This window comes from Balaenoptera ricei, chromosome 1 (genome assembly GCF_028023285.1).
Source record: "Balaenoptera ricei isolate mBalRic1 chromosome 1, mBalRic1.hap2, whole genome shotgun sequence".
In the NCBI taxonomy this organism is placed as follows: Eukaryota; Metazoa; Chordata; class Mammalia; order Artiodactyla; family Balaenopteridae; genus Balaenoptera; species Balaenoptera ricei.
In genome coordinates this window covers 1,238,393-1,259,670 of record NC_082639.1, presented here as the reverse complement: position 1 = coordinate 1,259,670, position 21,278 = coordinate 1,238,393, and the positions used below count along the sequence as shown (strand labels likewise).

The following is a 21,278-nucleotide window of genomic DNA, read 5'->3' as shown; positions in this document are numbered from 1 at the left end:
CGAGAGCCTCCAACCATTTCCGCTTCCGGTGCGGGCGCCCAGGCCGTTGGCGGGGCGGTCACGTCGGCGGAAGGGATGTAAGCGGCGGAAATTCGCCGCGTTGCGCAAGCGCAGTCGCGTCCTCTGGCTCCGGGCCCAGACAGCTCCGCTCCAGAGATTGGTAACGCCCAGAGACTGAGGCCGAGGCCACGCCCCCTCGCGACCAACGAGCCAATGGAGGAGTGCTAGGAGGTTGCTAAGGGAAACTCTAGAGGCAAGATGGCGTCCGCCCGTGATGGGTGCCCGAGCTCCCGCCTGGCGCGCCGAGACCCGCCGGCGCGGCCCCCGCGGGACGGTAACAGCCGACTGCGCCCTACCGGGCCTCGGTCCGGATGGGAGGGAGGCGGGCAGGTCCGGACGCTCGCTGCGCGTCCCCGCACCCGCACTTTCACTTCAGGAAGTCCAGAACCCGCGGCCCCCAAGCCCAGCGGGGCTCCCCACGCACGCCTCCCCCGAGTCTAGCCCGCAACCCCCGGAAGCCTTGTCGCCCCCGATCTGGGAGGGACGCGCCTTCGCGTGTCCCGGTGCCCGCGGGATGGGTGGGGTCCCGGGCCCAGAGTAGCAGAACCGGCCGTGTCTTGGAGACCCAGCCGGCAAGAACCGAGTCGGCCCTGGGTGTCCCTGCGTCCTGGCAGGGGTCGCCTCTGACCGCGCCTGCCGACGTCCCTGACGCGCGGTCAGAGGAAGTTTGATAGGACCTGTTCATAGAATGAAAAAAACGGGGCCATAGAGATCCGAGTCCACACCTCTTAACTTCAGGTAGAACCCGAGTCTCGTTTATGGCACATACCAGAGTCTGGCAACCCCACGCTTCCCTAGAGCCGCTCACCCCAAGTTGGCCTTGAAATAGGGGGGCTGGTGGGGAGGGGGCCCTGCCCCCCCCAGGAACTACTGGAGTTGGGAGTTGGGGGATGGTGCGCCCAGCAGCTGAGTGGCAAGAAGTGATGATGGGCAGACCCTCCTTGGGTGCAAGTGTGGATTTTGTCCGGAGGGCACAGGAGGCCACTGGGGGGATGAGGTCCCTGCAGAGAGATGACCGGGACGGCTCTTCCCCTTGTGCCCTCACTTACCCCCAGCTCATTCGGCTCAGTTCAAATGTCCCCTCTCAGGAAGGCTCCCCACCCCCGCGCACACCCGTCCACCCTCCCACCAACCCGCATGCTCCTCTCAAGGACCCTGCGCTCACTCCTAGCCTGCCTTCCCCCGGGCCTCTCTGCACAGAGTAGGTGCTCAGCGTGTCTGGTGCATAAACAGATGAACAGGGAGAGTCGTGACCCGAACTGAGCCTTTAGGGAGCAGTGGGCAGGGGAGTTCACTGGGGGTGAAGCCACAGACACCTGGAGGAGCCCCCGGGACGGCCCGCACCTCAGCGCTTGCTGCTCATCAGCCGGGTCACCTGTGTCTCTTGCTCACCTGTGCGCCCTCCTTTCAACATTCAGGTTACGGAGTCTACGTTTACCCGAATTCTTTCTTTCGATATGAAGGAGAATGGAGAGGAAGCAGGAAACATGGTAAGGATGGGCTGTGGCCTCTTCCTGCAGCCGTGCCGCTGATGGCCCGTGTCCCTGCCGATCTGGGGGCCACACAGGTACTGGCCACACCGGGCCCTCAGTGCTCACTAGCGCCCGTGAGGGGCCATCCTGCAGCGCTGGAGGCCTGGACGGCTCCCCTGGTGCTGATGAGATCTGCTTTTCTTTTTTTTCTGATGATAAAGAGACTGTTTTTGTAGAAAATCTAAGAAGCAGAGGAGAGCAAGTATCAAGCGGAAGTCCCCTGGAGTCCCCCCCAGAGTCAGGCCTGAACTTTCCAAAGTTTACACTCACGGTTTTATGCCTGTTTGGGGTTCTGTCTGCTCACATCCTCTGCCTGTTTTTCTGCTGGAGGATTGATCTTTCAGTATTTTCTCATGAGCTATTTTTATATCTGTTGGCTGCCAGGATTTTCTATATTTTGAACCTTTTGACTTTTATTGACTTTTCTTATAACGTTTTTGCCCCACGGATGTTTCTCACTTTTGTGCTGAAATCTCTGATTCTCTTCCTGGCCTGGACAGAGTGGTCCCTCCTTTTTGAAATGTGCTTCAGTGTCACCCTGTGACCACAGACTCTCTCTCTCTCCTTCTGCCCCTGCGCTGACAGAGGTGAGGTGGCCGTCGAGTCCCCTCTGAGGAGGTCTGGGGGCGGGGTCCTTGCACTTTTGATGGCCAGGACAGCAGGACGACGCTCAGTCATGTTTCACGGACGTTCTCGTTGGTGGACGTGTGTGGGTGAGCCTGCAGAGAGCACGTGCTGGACGAGAGATGGAGCCAAACGCAGAGACTTTCACGGCTCCGCTCTCGTCCCTGAGAAACGAGCCCGGCCACACGCATGCCCCAGCGGTCACTCCCAGCCACTGCCTGACAGCACGACGTCTTTCACCAGGTCAGGGCAAACTTCTGTTTAAAGATGGGAGTTACTACGAAGGCGAGTTTGTGGACGGAGAGATCACGGGAGAGGGCTGCCGGCACTGGGCCCTGACAGGTTAGCGGCCCGACGCTTTCCTCCTAAACCAACCCTGGTGTGAGCTGGCCCCTCCCTTCCGGGTGCAAAAGGCACTTCCATCTGTAACCTGGGGACCCCTGGTTTCCCTAAGGTGTCTCGTAACAGCCTCGTGCCAGCCTGGGGCAGGGTGGCCACACTGCTGCCCGCAGAACCTCAGACCCCCACCGGCAAGCGGGTGTTGGGTTCTCAGCGGAGAGAAGCCTCACCCCACGGACTGTGGCCTGGCGGGGCCTTTGCCCCCAGCACACAGATACCCCAGAGAGGGTCCCCTTGCGGTGGAGTCTGCACGCACGCTGCCGGGAGGGAGGGAGTCCCATTTCCCTCGTTCAGGGTGAGCGGTGAGATAAAGGGACGCCGTGTTCTGCTACCACTGCCCGGGGGTCGGGCAGGAACTACTGGTTATCCCGCGGGACTCAGGAAACGAGTCTAACCCTGGACACCGCCTCCCGCCTCCCGTCCACACCAGGGAACACCTACACCGGACAGTTTGTTTTGGGAGAACCCCAAGGACACGGCGTCATGAAGTACAAAGCCGGCGGACGTTATGAAGGGGAGCTCTTCCGCGGCCTGAGAGAAGGTCCGGGGTCCGCGGGAAGGCGTGAGGCATCGGCCTCGGGGTGGACACTGGGGGGCCCGGACCCCAGCCCTCCCCGGATTCTGACTCGGGGCCTGAACGGGCCCGGGCGCCAGTGTGCTCCCCGGTCCGGTGCGGTTCAGAGCGCAGGGCTCACAACGAGCCCCTCAAACCTGGTGACTCAGGTCCCCGCTCTGCTTTCGCCCTCGATCCCGCGTCAGTGGTCTGGCCTGGGCTCGGCCGGGCGGGTCTCCTGGCCTCGCTGAGGGTCGCAGTGGCTCGACCAGCGCTGTGGGTCCTCTTGACCCTCGGCTCGGTCACCTCCTCCACGTCCTGTGGGACCCAACGAGTCAGGAGGCCACATTCCGGGGGGCAGCGGGCGGAGCAGCCCCAGCCCCCGACAGCACACCCGGCGCGGGCGCAGCTCTGTCCCCCTCCGAGGCCTCCTGCGAGGTGTCAGGGCGCCCTCCCCTTCCCGAGTGTGCAGGCCCGGAGACTCCGTGTGCTCAGGGGCACTTCCTCTGGCCTCTGGGCCCTCTGAGTAGATGGTGGGGGCCCAGCACGACTGTCGGTCCTCAGCGTGCACTCGCACCTGCGAGCTGGCCTTGACCGCGCGGCACCACCGCAGCCGGACAGCAGAGCGTTTCAGTCTCCGATGCTGGGGGGCCCGGGCGCCCCCACCCTCCCTCGGGACCTTGAGAGCTGGACCCAGAGCCGCTCCCGCTGCGTGTGGCTGCCAGGCCGCCCCAGATCGGATTGCGGGGCTGAGGGACCCCCATGGGGCCCAGCTACAGGGGATGCCAACCCCGTCCTTCTTCTAGACACCCCCCTCCCTCAACGGAGGCACGAGGTGACCCTCAACTCTCGCCCCCCTCCAGGACAGGGGCACCTGGTGGACGCAGATGGACAAGCTTACTGGGGGTCGTTTCACGACAACAAGCGGCACGGCCAAGGGCGGATGGTCTTCCGGTGAGTCCACCGTCCTGTGGGCCGTCCCCCCATCGAACACCCAGCCCTGAAAGTACAGTCTGGGATTTTTTCATGTGATCCTGTAATTTCTCCCTCAGTTACTGACATTGGTTCTGTGTGTATTTAGTAGGAAGAACATCCATCCCTCTCCTCCAATGAAACACCAGGTGGGAAGGTGGGGTGGATGGAAGGGTCGGGTGGGTGGAGCGCGGCCGAGTCGGGTGGCACCCGCAGGCTCTCTGCTTCGGGCCCAGTGCTGGGCGTCTTTCACACTCCAGGCAGTTTTCGTGCAAAATCCTGCCCTTGGGATGTGCAGGCCCCCCCATTTCCTTCCCGTTATCCTCTCCAAACCTTCACACCCGGGGCCCGGCAAGCGGGGCCTCCCGTCACTGCACCCCACCGGGCGCCGAGGCCACCTGCCCCTCTGGCCGGGCCCTGGCAAGGCCACAGCTCGCGCCATCTGTTCCGGGCCTATTTTTGCCTTGGTCCCGGGGGTGCGTGCTGAGCCCCAGTCGGAGGAGCCGGTGTGCGTCACACAGCCACCTGGCCCTTCCCGGCCTGAGAGCAGCCTCCGCGTTTGTCCCTCAGGAACGGAGATGAGTACGAGGGCGACTGGGTCCGGGACCAGCGCCAGGGCCACGGGACGCTGCGCCGTGCGGACGGCTCCATCTATGAGGTACTGGACCCACCGGCCGGGCGTCCTCTGCTCCCGGTGCCGCCCGGGGCGCAGCCCAGGTGCTGCCCTTCTGACCCTGCGAGGTAGGGTTGGCCGCCGTTCCCGTTTCGCTGACGAGAAGATGCGGTTCAGAGAGCTTAAGGGCCACCCGCCAACACCTTTCCCTCCCGTCGGGTTCCTGAGACACTCCATGACCCAGCGCTCTCCTGTGGGAATGGCCTGGTGAAGCCTTTTTGAGAGGAGATACCCGTGGGGTCCCAGTGCCCTCGACAACCTGGGGAAGCAGGCGAGGGCCCCTCCCCGCTCCTCGCGAGCAGGGCTCTGCGCCCCACCCCCCATCATCGTGGCAGCTGCTACTCTCAGGTTGATGAGGGGTTTTAGGTGCCACGAGGCCAAGAGATGCAGGCACGTGGGAAGACCTTCTCGGGCCCCCAGAATCCATCATCCTTGTGCTTCCTGGACGCCGGCCTGTGGGCCCAGCCGGCCCTGCAGAGATGCAGCCAGGGGCCAGAGAATGCCGCGTGAGCCAGGTCTGAAGGATGGGAAAGGGCCGCCGCGTGGAGACCGCAGGGAAGGGCATTGCAGGCAGCGGAAGGGCGAGGCTGGGCTCCGAGGCAGGAAGAAGCCTGCGTGGCCAGAGCAGGGGGCAGGGGAGGCAAGGCAGGAGGTCCGGGCGGTCCCACGCATAGGCCCCGGAGCCACGAGCGGTTGGAGTTTTATCCTACACATCACAGAAAGTGCTGGAAGGAGTTGGTGACCTGATCCCTGTGTTTGGAAGGTTTCTGTTGTTCTCACTCATGGAAAGAGGTGATGGCGACCTGCATGGGGTGTAGAACCAAATTTGGGGTGGTTTGGAGTTACAGACACTGGACTGGTTGACAAGAGCAGAAGCGAAGATGTCCCTGCATTTTTGGCCCAAGCGTCGGATGGATGGTGGTGATGCCTGAACCAGAATCCGCCGGAAGACAGAAGTCACACCAGTAATTGAACGTGAAAGTATTAACTAGTGAAAGACAGCAAAATACTCAAAGGGGTAAAAGCAGGAATATGGCAAAAGCAAATGTGAAAGTGGCCCCAGGAGACGCCCTCGAAGATGGGGTGTGGGTACCGGCTGGTTGCATCCTCGGGCCTGACCGCGTGGGGCTGAGGCCATGGGAGATGTGACTCGTGGCACGTGGTGGCTTTGGGAGTGACTGAGCTGCCACCGAGCTCGGCTGTGATGCACCAGCTGAATCTGGGGCTCGGGAGCCGAGCGTTGCACGTGGCTGTGGATGTAGTGACGGCGGCCACAAGACCCCTGGTGTCCTGGACGGGAGCTCAGGTCCGCACTCAGCTTCAGCTACGGCCCTGAGAGTCCCTCACTTCTCACAGCCTCGGGGCTGAAACAAAATTTCATCGTGTGGGTTGCAGAATTAGGTTGTCAGCTGAATTCATATCTCTGCCAAGTCTCATGTGAAAATCAGAGTGGAGATTGGGAAAGAAGTCCCGGGAGATGAGGGAAAGCCCAGCCCCTCTGGAGACTCAGACCCTGTAGACAGAGGGTGTGGCCGCGGCCCGCTGGCTTGGAGGAGCTTCCCTGGGCGTCGGCTACCAGCCGGGCCGTGTGTGCAGGAAACCCTGGGACACAGAGGAACTTGCCCAGGACAAACCCCTGTGCCTGAGGGGTTAGGAGTGGGCACCCTGGAGCCCGAGGGAAGCCTGTTCCCTGCAGGGTCCCTGCAGTGCCCAGCACGGCACCAGCTGGCAAAGCGAGACGTTTCAGGGTCCAGCTCCCGGAGCCCAGAGTCGGGCAGGAAGGGTCGTTTTGGGGCCGAGAGGCAGTAAGCTGGTAACTGGCCGGGGCCCTGCCTGAGATGGAGTGGCCTGCTGGGGAGCGTGGAGTCTTGCCCTGGCTGCGAGGCTCCCCCAGGCATGCTCACCTTGCCTTCTTGTAAAACGCGAGCTCTGCTTAGGTAACACCCCCTCCCGGGCCCCCTCCTGGGACCGCAAGTCCTGGTCTGGGCAGCCAGCCACTCCCGGGGTGCCGCCTGGGCCGCTGCGGTTGGCAGTTTGCACCAGAGCCCATTTGCAGATGCCACTGTGCCCCGGCCAGAGCCCTGCTGCTTCTCCCCAAGGGGGACGTCTGTCCATCCTCATGGGGCCAGGCTTTAGGGCTCACCCTGGGCAGCCACAGTCCCTGGCCTGAATTCTCCAGAGCTGCCACGGAGGAGAGGAACGCGGGGGGGCCTGGGAGGATCCTCCTCGCTCGGCACCCCCAACAGTGTCCACGCCTCGCAGGCTGGGGGCACGGGGGCGCGGTCTAGTGCCCGGCACTGCCCTCAGCTGCCCTCTGGCTCCCCAACTCTCTCGACCACCGTTCCAAAGACGAGGAGGCCTCCCAAACCAGGAGGTGGCCGAGCCCTCGCCTTCTTCCAGAGAATCCCGCAAGCCTCCGCCCCCGCCCTCCCCCCCGCGTGCCCTTCCCCCAGAGGCAGTTTGGGCACCTCCAGGGCCTCCCCATCAGCGGCCTGGGCACTGGGGGCCCTGCTCGGGCCTCCCTGGCAAGTCGCTGCTCAGCCGGGGGGCTGGGGGTTCCCCGCCGCCATCCACCAGGGGGCAGCCCGGCCCTGCCGACCGCCTGGCCCTGCAGGGGCCTCCTCCACTGGCTGCGGAGCTAGAGCCGCTTCCCTCCAAGCGGATGCCCAGTGGACGCCGGCTTGGACGTCAGGCGGGAACCGGCAGAGTGCGAGGGGCCGGCGGCTTCGTCCCCCGGGCGCTTTGCAGGTGAACGAGGGTTCTTCCCCAGGGTTCAGACCGTCCGCCTGCGTTCCCGCTGTTCAGCGATGCCCCAGCCTCCCAGGGCCACGCACTCAGATGACCTGCCCGCGCGACCCAGACCCTGAGCCCCGGGACACGCAGCCCCGCGGTCAGGAAGGGCTGCCTCCACCCATGGTCGCAGCCATGACCATGTCCTGAGGGCCCCGCGAGGACACCCAGGCCCTGAGTCCCTGCATCCCTAACAGCTTCCCGAGGGTGTGGACACAGGAGCTCCCAGCTCTCAGCGCCCACCTCTCCGTGCTGTGGGGATGCCTCCTGCGCCTGACCTCTAACCTGCGACCTCTGGGCATGAAGGGTCACCTGGGAGAGGTGGAGCCGCCAGAGGGAGTTGGCATGTCTCCCATGAGGGTACAGCTGTCCCCAAGCTTTCACTAGGCAAATAGCTTTCTGTTTTTTAACTTTATTGCAAAATACACATAACATAAAATTTATCACCTCATCCATTTATAAGTGCACAGCTCGGTGGCATTAAGCACATTCACATTGTTGTGCAGCCATCACCACCGTCATTTCCAGAACTTTCTCCTTTTCCCACACTGAAGCTCTGCCCCCATGAGACACTCCCTCCCCACCCCTCCCCAGTCCCCGGCCCCCACCCTCCTACTTTCTGTCTCTATGGATCTCCTCCAGGGACCTCGCAGAAGTGGGATCATGTAGGATGTGTCCTTTCGTGTCTAGTTCATTTGACTCCACGGCGTGTCCTCTAGGTGCATCCACGGTGGCGCAGGGGTCAGGACCTCCTTCCTTTTCCGGGCTGGCTCCTGCTCCGCCGTGTGGGTAGTCCTTCCACGCTGCACCCAGCTGCTCATCCATCGATGGGCACTCGGTCTGTGTCCACCTCTCGGCGCCTGTGAGTGATGCCACCGTGAGCACATCCTGCTCCCAGTTTTGGGAACAGCACAACTGCTGGGTCACGTGGTGATTCTATTTTTAACGTTTTGAGGAACCTTCACACCATTTTCCATTTTCCATTCCCACCAGCAGCGCACCAGCGTTCCAGTTTCTCCACATCCTCCCCCAACGCTTGTGGTTTCTGGGGTTTTTTGGTTCGTTTTTTGTTTATTTATTTATTTATGTATTTATTTTTGGCTGCATTAGGTCTTCATTGCTGCGCGCGGGCTTTCTCTAGTTGCGGCAAGCGGGGGCTACTCTTTGTTGCAGTGCGCAGGCTTCTCATTGCAGTGGCTTCTCTTGTTGCAGAGCACGGGCTCTAGGCGTGCGGGCTTCAGTAGTTGTGGCGTGCGGGCTCTGTAGTTGTGGCTCGCGGGCTCTAGAGCACAGGCTCAGTAGTTGTGGTGCACGGGCTTAGTTGCTCCGCGGCACATGGGATCTTCCTGGACTTCCAGGGCTCGAACCCGTGTCCCCCGCGTTGGCAGCTGGATTAACCACTGCACCGCCAGGGAAGTCCCACGTTTTCTGCTTTTTAAATAAGCACGGTGCCAATGAAGTGATGAAGAGGCAGGCAGCCCCTCGGAGAGCAGCGTCCTCCGGGGCCACCTCCGTGGAGCCTGGGGACGGATCGTGGGCTGTGGAGGCGAGCGCACGCCTGGCGGACGGGACAGAGGGGTGCTGTCCGGTGAGCCTCAGCCTCTGTGCACACGGAACGTTCCTACCTGTGCGGCTGTGCCGTGGTGCCGCCAGCAGTGCGCTTCCGCCCTTCCCGGGGCACCTCCGTGTGCATTGGCTGCATTTCTCGTGTTGGCGTTCCTCTGCGTTTCCCGAAGGGAGGCCTGCTGGGCGGCGCACCTGCTCACCGCACGGAGCAGGTGGTCGGCCTCGTGCGCATCTTCACCTGCTGGTGGCTCTCCTCACCTGCGCACCTGTAGGAACGCCAGGGGCGCCGTGTCCCCATGCCACTGTCCTGGCCGGGAGGTCACAGTCCAGGAATGGGGGCCTGACCGTGAGAAGCATCTGGGCCCATTGGAGCGTCATGGGAGGAGGGGCCTGGGCTGCCAGAGCAGATCCAGCGCTGCCCCACGTTTCCGATGGGGTTCTACGCAGACGGATGTCAGAACCCGGCGTGTGAAGGCAGCTTGTATTTACATCAGCAGAACTTGTGTCACACTTTGAAATCTGAGGAACTTATGGCCAGGATTGTGGAGGTCAAAGACACCTTAGGGACCCTGCTGCTAGTTGGGAAGTGAGGAGCATTGTGTCTGCAGAGAATGATGGGCAGGGGCCACCAGCACTCTGGCCTGTGTGACCACTGCTGCCCCAGCAGGCCACCCCGAAAGCTGGAGCCCCCGGCCCCCTGCGGCCACAGGCCCAGGCAGGTGACCCGGGGCCACGCCTCTCCCTGGTCTAGGAGCCGTGGCCTCAGGAAGGTCCTCACCTGCTCCAGGAGGGAGTTTGGCGACAGTGGGACGTCACGTCCTGCAGACTGGATGCCATCAAAGCAGATGTTGTGGAGAGCCGGGCCCTGGCCCCTCCTGGTGTGGTCGGCCAAACCCCGGTGCCCTGGAGAGGACTGGAGGTGGGGAAGAGCTGGATGAGCTGGGAAGGTGGGCTTCTGACCGGGGCGGAGATTCAGAGTGTGCCTGGGAGCGCCTGAAGACGCAACGGGGCAAGGCAGCCGCAGAAGCAATTCCAGGAAAAGCACCGTCACTTTCCCCGGGAAAGAAAAAGAGCATCAATTAACTAGAAAGTGCTTCCCGAAATGAGAGGAGTCAAGTGTGTATTTCTCACAATTTATTCAAACTCGTGTGGTGGGGAAGGCACCCAAGGAGCCCCTCGTCCCACCCCCGACTCCGCGCTCTTCAAAGAAAGGACCAGGGAAGGAGTCCTGAGCACGTAGGTCCCCATCCTGGAGCTGAGAGGCCCTGGGGTTGCCCCAGCCACCGCCGGCCACGAGGTGCGCCCCACTCACCCCACGGGGCCTCTCCTAACGGGGACCCCGTCCCCCCCGTGCTTCGTGTGCAGTGTGGCCCGGCCGTCCTCGCATCCTCCTGCACTGCGCCAGCCGCACACAGGTCCTCACCTGGACGGGGAGGAGGAGGGAGAGCCGGCAGGCGCGTAAGACGTGTTAACACCTGTTTGTTCGTGCTCTGGTGCACGTCAGCTGACTGAGAAAGGGCAGGATTTTCAAAAGCATGATTTGTAACATTAATTAGATTCTACGCTGTTGGATGAGTTACTCTGCTGGAGTGTATCGTGTATCTGTCCCGGGAAAGTTCTGTGTTGCAGCCTGAGCTGGGGCGTGTGGGGGGGTCTCAGATTACGGGAGCGCGATTGAGCGGTCGGTCAACGTGGATGACCGTGGATGCTCGCGTGGATGGCAAGCACCGGACAGCGACTTGGCGGGGAGCCCGACCCTGCGCACAGCCAGCGGGGCGGGGTGGGCCGGGGCCCCGTGGTCTGATGGGCACGTTCACTGCCCGTCTGCTCTGCACGCGGCAGCCCGTGCGCCGCAGGCCGTGCTCCAAGGCTCTGTGTGCTGGACCCGCCTGAGTCTGCCCCTGGCTCCCGGGCGACCCCGAGGCCCTGCCTGCCTTCTTCCTGAAAGCCCACGCTGCACCTTCGCAGAGGGCCGAGGGGCCGGGCAGGGCGCGCGGAGACGTGGACCCCGACACGGTCGAGGGGCCCAGTGGCCGTCGTGCTGTTTGGAGAGTAGCCCGCGCTCATTCGAGCCCTAGTTGTCCCCACGGAGCTCTGCCCTGGGAAGCTCGTGCCCCGAGCAGACAGACAGACAGACGAGACGGGACCACGGCTGAGAGGGAGCGGAGAGGCCGCTGGGAGGGGCCCACGGGGCGCCACGGAGCTCGGCCCTCTTTGGCGGGAGCGCTCGGCGTCACGTGATGGAGCAGCTTGAGGGGAGGCCGAGGCCGTGTCGTGGGGGCAGGCAGGCGTGCACACTGAGCTCCGCCACTTCCCCGCGGCTGGAATCCCCGTCTCCCACCTGCCCCTGGGCGTCCACCCCCGTCCACCCCGCGGGGGCGGTGACCCCAGCAGCGCTGCCCAGGACGGGGATGAGGCCTGCGGTCGTGCGGGCGGGCAGCACACTGGCCCCGGGCACCGAGCGGGCACAGCTCCTGCTGGGGGAGGTGCGGGGGAGGCAGCCGGGCCCCACAAGAGGGTGTTTGTCTCTGGAGGTGACCACCCTTCCCCAGGGCCACCGGCCCACTGCCCAGGCACCCCAGCACAGAGCCTCAGAAGAGGGCATGAACCTCTACGTAAAAGGGCTGGGGGGGGCAGGGGGGGGCAGGGCGGGGCGGGGCGGCTTTGGGCGATGAGTTCATTTGGCTCCTGAGAGGCTGCGTTCCACTGGCCGTGAGACCTGCTTCCCGAGTTGAAACCGGTCACTTCTCAGGCCTGGGGATGGCGTCGTGAGGGAAGCAAAGGGTTCCAGCGACTCGTTCAGCACCACTGCCCCCAGCAAACCGACTCCTGGCGGCTCAAGCTGGGAAAGCTCTGACATCCATTTGCTCTACACAGCTCGGGGGCGGGGGGCAGGGGGCGGCGACCCTGCCCCCCAGGGCTGTCCCCACCCGGACTGAGGGACAGCGGCCCAGCTCGGCCCAGGACCCTCCTGCTCTGCTGCCCCCCAGGCACCCCGCCCATCGCGGTCACTGAGCACTGCTGCCCCCACCGCACAGACACAGGCACGGGGGTGCACGCCCAGCAGATGCTGCCGCGTGCAGGTCGCACTGGCTCCGGGGATGGCCAGCTGGCGACTCCGGGGCTCCGCAGCGCCAGCCCAGGACGGCAGCACGGGGCCCCCTGGGTTGGCTGCGGTCCCCCTCTGCCGTGATACCTGGGGCCTCGCCCCCTCTTTGGCCTGGCACGCTGCCTGCAGACGTGAGCCACGTCTTAGGGGACGTCGATAGACCGTCTGCGGTGTCAGCCGTGCTGGCACCGAGCTTTCCGGGAACGCAGCCTGAGTGTGGGCCCAGAGGGCTCAGCTCTGTGGGGCTGGGGGCTGGAGGGACGAGGCTGCCCTGTGGCCCCAGGCCTCCCGTGGGGGCACAGCCACGCCTCTGCCCAGCCGCCATGCCCAGCTGGCAGCCGGCCCCTCCTGCAGCCGCGAGCCGTTGCCTTGCCGCTACTGCCAGCCACCCACTAGGGCGCCACAGTTGTCTGGTGCCCCAGCTGGAGGGGGAGCCGCGGCCAGGCCCCTTCCCTGTCACCTTGTAATGTGAGCACAGTGACCCAAACAGCCGTGGAACCTGTTCCCCCAAATCTTGGGGTGTCTGAGCTCTTCAGGGGCCGTTCCCACAGGCCCCACCTGCCAGGCGGCCCCTCCCGAGGGCCTGAGAGACTCCCACCAACCGGAGCCCGTCCCCAGCTGCTGGGCGGCCTCGGGCCACTCGGAGGGCTGGGCAGGAAAGCGGGAGCCCAATCAACTTCTGCCAAAGAGTGAAAGAACCAAAACGTGCCTTTGGCTAGTTCTTCTTCTAATGGGAGTAATTCATAGTTGAATAAAATACCGTTAGGATCCCGAACTTTTCCACGAAAACAATTTTCCTGCTCTTTCCACCATTCTTCCACTCTGTCGTGTGTATCGTTTGCAAAGCAGGCTTATTATGGGGGTGGCAGAGTCGGGGTGGGCAGCGAGTTGGCACTGCCCCCAGGGTGCGGCTGTGTGGGTTCACAGTGTGACTTTAATTGGCCTTTTTATTATCAAGGAGCCTGTCGGAACGCTGAGCTCCTCGACCCCGCAAGCCTCCGCTCGCCCGCCTGCACGGTCGGCCTCCCGTGACTCTCTGCACAAATGCAGTATCTCGGTGTTAAAAGGCTTTTGTGCTAAAAAGTGTGCCCTTTGGAACCATATTTTCTTTGCATTTTGGATTCGGGCCGTTGTCTCCAAACTTCCTGGCTTCTTAAAATTCAAAGGGCAGTGCCTTCTGCGGAGCAAATTGGCTTCCCGGCAGCCTGTGGTCCCCAGGGGCCCTCGGAGCCTGGAGGGCCGCCGGGCCGTGCGGCAGGGAGACCAGCCCGTCTGAGCCCGTGGTTCTCTCCGCAGGGACAGTGGCACGGTGACGTGTTCAGTGGACAGGGCAGCATGGCCCACTGCTCCGGGGGCGTCTACCGAGGGGTGTGGATCAATGGCCACCCCATGGGTAGGTGCCCCCGGCCTTGCCGCTGGCCCCGTGGGGTCCTCTTGTGGGGTCACGTCTGGGTCTGGCCGTGTCCTTTCTCGGGTGGCCCTGGGCAGTCTCGCGGGAGGCGGGGACCAAGCGGGGCTGGATGGAGTGGAGCCCAGAATCCCCTTTTGGAAGAAACATGCTCTGCTGTGGTTTCTCGGGGCTCGTGACGTGCAGAAGCCCCCGTCAGACGCTGGACCCAAGGGGTCCTGCTTCAAGCGGGGCTCCCAGCCTCGGGGTCTCCCACTCGCGGGGCTCTGGGCGTCTGGCCCCCCTGCACAGCCTCCATCCAGCCCCCCACCCTGAGCTCTCTGCCCTGCAGTGTGCGCACAGGTGGCCTGTGGCCTGCAGGGTCCTCTAGCTGGCGCCACACCCTCCCCGTGTTGCCCTGGGTGTGGAAGCTTCTGTTAGACTCCAGGGACTCGGGTCACCGGTCAGAACCTTGGTGCCAGGTCCACGGGTGCAGCCGCTCACTCAGAGCTGCGGGTGGACCCTGCTCGCCAGGCCGGCTCCCGGGCAGGTGGCCGCAGCCTCGTCCAGCACTCATCAGGTCACTGACAGACGCACGCAATGCAGGGCCCAGGTCCGAGCAGTGGGCGGGAGGGAGGCCGTGCGGGAACGTGCCCCGGTGCACTGGGCACTGCTGGGCCGTCACCTCAGCTCTGCCGTCCCGCTACCGTGATCAGGTCAGTTCTGAGACGACCCACTTCAAATCACTGTAGGCGGCCCTCAGGACGGGGTTAAGGTCACGGCATCAGTGACCGTCCCCCAGCCCTGACAGCTGTGCCGTCCATGCGCCCCACCCGCCCCCCGCAGCACCCCTCAAGGACACGGTCAGGCCTGAGCGGCTGCACAGGGCATGTGGGCTGCGGGATGCAGACCCGTGGCACTCACCGCCCTGACCCCACGACAGGTGCGCTCTGCTCTCCCCAGCACAAGCCACAGAGATCATGATTTTGGGTCCGGAGGTGATGGACGTGGCCCGGGGATCTTCCTTCACGTTGACCATTCAGCTGCAGCGGGACGATGGGGAAGTTGCCACGGGTAAGTGTCTCCAGGAAGGCGGCCAGACTTTTCAGAAGGATAAGCAGGTGTCGGGTTCTGAAGTAGCAAAAACGCAGACAAGATGCCACAGGGGGCTTCTGGCCTCCCGGCTGCGCCCAGGTCCCCCTGTTCCCAAGTCCTCGCTGCCGGAGCCTTGGCAGAAAGGGCAGTGGGCGTGCGAGCCCTCCAGCCGGCGGGAGGCGGCCGTGCGGTGCACGTGCGTGTGTGAGCACGCGGGCTCTGTGTGTGCATCTGTGTGCGTGTGCGTGAGCACACAGGCGGCCCTCCCGGCGGTCACACTCGAGAGTCAGGACAGAGGAGGCCGCGTGGGCGCTGGGCCAGCCGCTCAGCCTGGCAAGGGGAGGGTTCCTCAAGCTCCTCGTGGGGTAACCAAGGTGGACAGACGCCCATCCGTCTGGGCTGCGTTTAGATGCTCAGTCGGCCCTGCGGCCAAGCAGAGGGACGACCAGGCTTCCCGCCCCATGAGCAGAGCAGACCCAGAGGGACGGGGCGGGACCACCGGAGACAGACGTTCCTGTACGGTGGTCCACCTCGGTTCCACGGCTCTGCGTAGGAAGCACGACGTGCAGCATAAATCAAGTATATTTAGTCACAATTGGTTTATTTTAACAACTTTATTGCGGTATCATTTACATACCATAAAATTCATCTATATTCAGGGATTTAATGATTCTTAGTACACTTGCAGAGTTGGGCAACCATCGCTACACCAATTCCATTTCAGAACATTTCCTCCACCCCAGAAAGACCCCTCATTCCTGCCCTGTTCCCTCCCTCCACCCCAGGCACCACAAGTGCCTTTTCCTGGACACGGAGCGTGGATGGAATCTCACCTGTGGTCGCGCTCCGCCCCTCCCTCCCGCCCAGCGCGCAGCGCTGCTCTCCTCTTTGTGGACCACTAGCCTCCCATCCTGCCCGCCCAGCGCTTTGCTCACCTGCGTCCGTGGGCGACAGTCCAGTCCTTGGCGCTTGGCTGCTGTGAACATTCATGTGCAGGTTTTTGTGTAAACATGTTTCATTTCTCCCAGGTATATATTTATGAGTAGAATTGTTGGGTCAATTGTTGGGTAGGTTTGTGTTTAAATTTTTCAAGAAACGGCCAAACTCTTTTCCAAAGTGGCTGCACCATTTTACCATCCCATTAGCAATGTACGAAGGTTCTGATTTCTCCACGTCCTCGCCAGGGAGTAGCCATCCTGAGGATGTCAGGTGGCATCTCCTCATGGATTTTTGTTTTCTTTGTTTTTGGGGTTTTTTAAAAATTTTTTGGCCACACCACGTGGCATGCAGGATCCTAGTTCCCCGACCAGGGATCGAACCTGTCCCCCCTGCAATGAAAGCACAGAGTCTTAACCACTGGACCACCAGAGAAGTCCCTCCTCATGGTTTTGATGTGCATTTCCCTAAAACTAATGATGTTGAGCATCTTCTCATGTGCTCATTGGCCGTTTGTACGTCTTCTACAGAGAAATGTTTATTCATATATTTCACCTTTTTTTTTTTTTTTTGATTGGGTTGTTTGTCTTAGTTTTTAGTTATACAAGTTCTTTATGTATTCTGGATACAAGTGCTTTAGCAGATATATATTTGCAGATATTTTCTTTCAGTCTGTGGCTTATCTTTTAATCTTCTAATGTTGTCTTTTGAAGGGCACAATTTAAAAATTTTGATGAAGTACAGTTTGTCAGTTTTTTCGTTTATGGACCATGTTCTTGGTGATTTGTCTAAGGATTCTTAGCCCAAATTCACAGAGACTTTCTCCTGTTTTCTTGTACAACTTTTGCTCTTACATTTAGGTCTCTGATCCCTCTTGAATTAATTTTTGTGGGTAAGATAAAGGTCTAAATTCATCTTTTTTCATGTGGACTCCAGTTGTCCTAGTGCCATGTGTTGAAAAGACTGTGTCCTTTCCCCACTGAATTGCCTGGGCACCTTGGTCAGAAGTCACTTGACTGTAAGGGTGAGGGTTTATGTCTGGATGTCAGTTCTGTCCCTCGATCGATGTGTCTATCCTTAGGCCACTGCCACGCCGTCTTGATTATTGCAGCCTTCCAGTACGTTTTGAAACTGGAGATTCCTCCAACTTTTTGTTCTTCTTTTTCAAAATTGTTTTGGCTAATCTGGGACCTCTGTATTTCCATATAAATATTTTAGGATCAGCTTGTCCATTTCTGTCCCCCAAAAAAGGAAAGAAAACAAGCTGCTGGGATTTTGTTAGGGATGCATTGACTCCAGCTGGGAGAACCGCCATTAGCAGCACTGAATCCTCTGCTTCATGAACATGAGACATCTCTCCACCTATTTTTCTTTACGTTCATCAATGTTTGTATTTTTCAGTGAGCAAGTCTCGCACTTTTCTTAAATTTATTAATAAACGATCAATGATTTATTATTGTTTAATTATAATTTGTTTATTAATACATTTGCTACATTCTTGTATGCTATTATAAATGGAATTGTTTTGTTATCTTCACTTCAGAAATTACGAGACTACGGTTGATTTTTACATGTTGATCTTACATTCTTTGACCTTGCTGGTTATTTCTGAGGATGTCTTAGGATTTTCTATACACAGGATCATGTCGTCTACAAATAAATGCAATTTTACTTCTTCCTTTTCAGTCTGGATATGTTTTCATTCCCGGCAGCAATGGCTGAGGGTCTTCAATCCTCCACCTCCTCGCCAGCACTTGTTGCTCTGTCTTTCTGGTTATGGTCATCCTAGTGGGCGGGATGTGGTATCTCATTGTGGTTCTGATTTGCATTTCCCTAATGAGTAATGATCTGGAGCATTTTTTTCATGCATTTATTGGCCATTTGTAGATCTTCTTTGTAGAAATATCTATTCAGATCCTTTACCCATTAAAAAATTGGGGCAACTTGTCTTCTTATTGTGAGTTATTGAGAGTTCTTTATATATTCTGGATACAACTCCCATATCAGATATCTGATTTGCAAATATCTTTTTCCCATTTTTTGGGTTGTCATGCAGTTTCTTGATGGTGTCCTTTGAACACATACATTTAAATTTTGATGAAGTCCAATTTACCTATTTTTTTCTTTTGTTGCTTGTGCTTTTGGTGTCATATCTAAGAAGACTGCCTAGCCCAGAGTCATGAAGACTTATTCCTATGTTTTCTTCTAAGAATTTTATATTTTGAGCTCTTACAGTTAGGCCTATTATCTATTTGGAGTCAATCTTTGTATATGTTTGGTAGAATTCAGTAGGAAGCCCATCTGGGCCTGGAGTTTTCTTTGTGGGAGGATTTTTAACTACTAATTCCGTTTCCTTTGCATATAGAGCTGTTCAGTTTATCTGTTTCTTCTTGAGTGAGTATGGTGTTTTGTGTCTTCCAAGGTTTCAGATTTCTTGGCATAAGCTTGTTCATAACACTCCCTTGCTCCCCGCTTAATGAATTGATACCATCTCTCTTGTTCCTAATATTGATTATTGGGGTCTTCTTTCTTTTTTCCCTGACTAGTCTAGTGAGAGGTTATCAGTTTCATTGATAAACAACCAACTTTTGGTTTCATTGATTTCTCTATTGTTTGTTTTCTATTTCATTAATTCCTATTTTGTTTTGTTTTGTTTTCTTAAAATTTATTTATTTATTTTTGGCTGCATTGTGTCTTCATTGCTGCACGTGGGCTTTCTCTAGTTGCAGCAAGTGTGGGCTACTCTTCACTGAGGTGCGCAGGCTTCTCATTGTGGTGGCTTCTCTTGCAGAGCGTGGGCTCTAGGCGCACAGGCTTCAGTAGTTGTGGCACACAGGCTCAGTAGTTGTGGCACACAGGCTCAGTAGTTGTGGCTTGCGGGCTCTAGAGCACAGGCTCCGTAGTCGTGGCACACGGGCTTAGTTGCTCCATGGCATGTGGGATCTTCCCAGACCAGGGCTCGAACCCGTGTCCCCTGCAGTGGCAGGTGGATTCTTAAGCACTGCGCCACCAGGGAAGTCCCATTAATTCCTATTTTGATCTCATTATTTCCTTGCTTCTGCTTAGTTTGGATTTAATTTGCTCTCCTTTTTTAGTTTCCTAAGGTGGAAAGTTTCTAACGTTATTTCAGACCTTTCTTTTCTAATATAGAAGTTTATTGCTATAAATTTCCCCCTTCATACTGCTTTAGCTGCGTCCTACAAATTTTGATATGGTGTGCTTTCATTTTCATTCAATTCAAAATACATCCTGATTTTCCTTTTGAGTTCTTTTTGGACCCAAGAGTTATTTAGAAGTGTGTTGTTTCATTTCCAAGTGTTTGGGAATTTTCCAGAGATCTTTCTGTTATTGATTCTAACTTAATTCCATGTGGTTGGAGCCATACTTTGTATGTCTTGAATTCTTTTAAACCTTTTGAGACTTGTTTTATGGCTCAGAATATGGCTCAGAAGAGTGTGAATTCTGCTCCTGAGTGGAATTGGGTGGCATATTCTATAAATGTTAATCAGGTGAATTTTGTTGACACTGCTGTCGAGTTTGCTATATCCTTGCTGACTTTCTGTCTGCTTGTTCCATCAATTATTGACAGTGGTGTGTTGAAATCTCTGATTATACTTGTGTTTTTGTCTATTTCTGCTTTCATTTCTATCAGTTTTAGCTTCATGTATTTTGAAGCTCTATTATAAGAAGCATAAACATTTAGGATTTTTATGTCATTTAATTAACTGACTTCTACAATCCCAATCTTTATGCTATTGTTTTAGTACATTTTACATTCATGTATCTAATAAACTTTATAATACATTGTTATTATTTTTGTTTAAACAGTCATTTATCTTTTAAAGAGTATTTAACAAACAGAAAAGGAAGTCTCATCTGTTTGTCTCATCTGTTGAGTTACCATTTCTGGTCCTCATTCCTTCCCATGGATCCAGATTTCCATCTGCTACCATTTTCCTTCTGCCCAAAGGACTTAACTTTTAACATTTCTTGTCATGTGTGTCTGCTGGTGATGAATTCTCTCAGCTTTCGTACGTCTTGATTTTGCTTTCCTTTTTGATAGACATTGTTACCGCATACAGGATTCTGGCTCATCTTCCAGGTGAGCTTCGTGGTGTAACCTTGTCTGCGTTGTTTTCCCTGAGAGATCTGCTTTCATGTCCCCGTATAAACGTCCTTTTCCTCTGGCTGTTTTTCAGGTTTTCTCTTTTTCTCTGGTTTGAATAATTTGATTGTGATGTGACATGGCATAGTTGTCTTCGTGGTTCTTGTGCTTGGAATCTGTTGAGCTTCTTGGATCTGTGGGTTTATAATTTTCATCATATTTGGGAATTTTCCAGCCATTATTTCTTCTGATAATTTTTCTGTGATAGCCTCTGCCTCCACTTTGGGGACCCCAATTTTCCATGTATCAGGCTGCTCCCCCATCCATGGATTCTCTTTCCCACCCTCCCTCCCTTCCTTTTTTTCTTTTTTCTCACAGTGTCTCATTCTGGATTATTTCCATAGCTGTGTTTTCAAGTTCATGAATCTTTTTTTCTACAGTATCTAATCTATTGTTGATCACATCCAGTGTGTTTTTTCATCTCATGGTTTTCACCTCTAGAATCAACTTTGTTCTTTTTTATTTTTATTTATTTATTTATTCATTTTTTTGGCCGTGCGGCATGCGGGATGTTAGTTCCCCCACCAGGGATCGAACCCACGCCCCCCGGCAGTGGAAGCACGGAGTCCTAACCACTGGACCGCCAGGGAAGCCCCGACTTTGTTCTCTTTTATATCTTCTATGTCTCAACTTTTGAACACACGAATACAGTTATAATAATAACTTTCAAAAAACGTCCTTTTCAGGACTTCCCTGGTGGCGCAGCGGTTAAGAATCCGCCTGCCATTGCAGGGGACATGGGTTCGAGCTCTGGTCCAGGAAGATCCCACATGCTGCAGAGCAACTAAACCCATGCGCCACAACTACTGAGCCTGCGCTCTAGAGCCCATGAGCCACAACTACTGAGCCCACGTGCCACAACTACTGAAGCCCACACACCTAGAGCCCATGCTCCGCAACAAGAGAAGCCACCGCAATGAGGAGCCCGCGCACCACAACGAAGAGTAGCCCCCACTCGCCACAACTAGAGAAAGCCCGCGCAGCAACGAAGACGCAACGCAGCCAAAAATAAATAAATTAATTAATTAAAAAAAAAAAAAAAAAAAGATGTCCCTTTCCACTGTGTCAGTTCTGGGTCGGTTTGATTGAGTTTCCTCCTTGTTATGGGCCATACTTTCCTGCCTTCTCTGCCTGGTAATCTCTGATTGGATGTCGGACCTTGTGAATTTTACCTTGGGGGCTAGAGGCGCCTGTGTCCCTGTGAACATTCTTGAGCTTTGTTCTGAGGCGCAGTTAAGTTGCTTGGAGACAGTTTAATCCTCTCAGATCTTGGTTTTAGGATTTGTTGGGTCTGGAGAGGGGGCTCCGTCTAAGACCAGTCACCCCCTCATTACTGAGAATTCTGCTCGACGTGCCCTGACCTCTGAGTTCTCCAGCCTGGCCGGCAGGACGAGCAGGCCTCCCATCCTGCTGGGGC

General features: G+C 57.4%; 1 protein-coding gene across 15 annotated transcripts; it reads left to right on the top strand.

The window, feature by feature from the left end:
* Positions 1-258: 258 nt before the first annotated feature.
* MORN1 (MORN repeat containing 1) lies at positions 259-20,869 on the top strand. Of its 15 annotated transcripts, none has more exons than XM_059901032.1 (9): positions 259-334; positions 1,479-1,550; positions 2,460-2,558; positions 3,046-3,156; positions 4,032-4,122; positions 4,711-4,798; positions 13,575-13,671; positions 14,629-14,739; positions 20,594-20,869. In XM_059901032.1, the coding sequence occupies exons 1-9, from the start codon at positions 259-261 to the stop codon at positions 20,647-20,649; spliced, it is 801 nt and encodes a 266-aa protein (XP_059757015.1). In that variant the 3' UTR covers positions 20,650-20,869. The 15 variants fall into 15 exon arrangements, with proteins under 15 accessions (XP_059757015.1, XP_059757126.1, XP_059756606.1 ...); XM_059901143.1 differs by having other exon boundaries at positions 20,548-20,661; XM_059900623.1 differs by lacking the exon at positions 20,594-20,869 and adding an exon at positions 16,915-17,133.
* Positions 20,870-21,278: the final 409 nt, after the last annotated feature.

Excerpts from the sequence above, each read along its gene's own strand:
- MORN1 (XM_059900309.1), top strand. The coding sequence starts at position 259 with ATGGCGTCCGCCCGTGATGGGTGCCCGAGCTCCCGCCTGGCGCGCCGA. Across the intron at positions 3,157-4,031 it reads CTTCCGCGGCCTGAGAGAAG|GACAGGGGCACCTGGTGGAC; the intron begins GTCCGGGGTCCG and ends GCCCCCCTCCAG. Across the intron at positions 14,740-15,545 it reads CGATGGGGAAGTTGCCACGG|GCACCACAAGTGCCTTTTCC; the intron begins GTAAGTGTCTCC and ends CCTCCACCCCAG.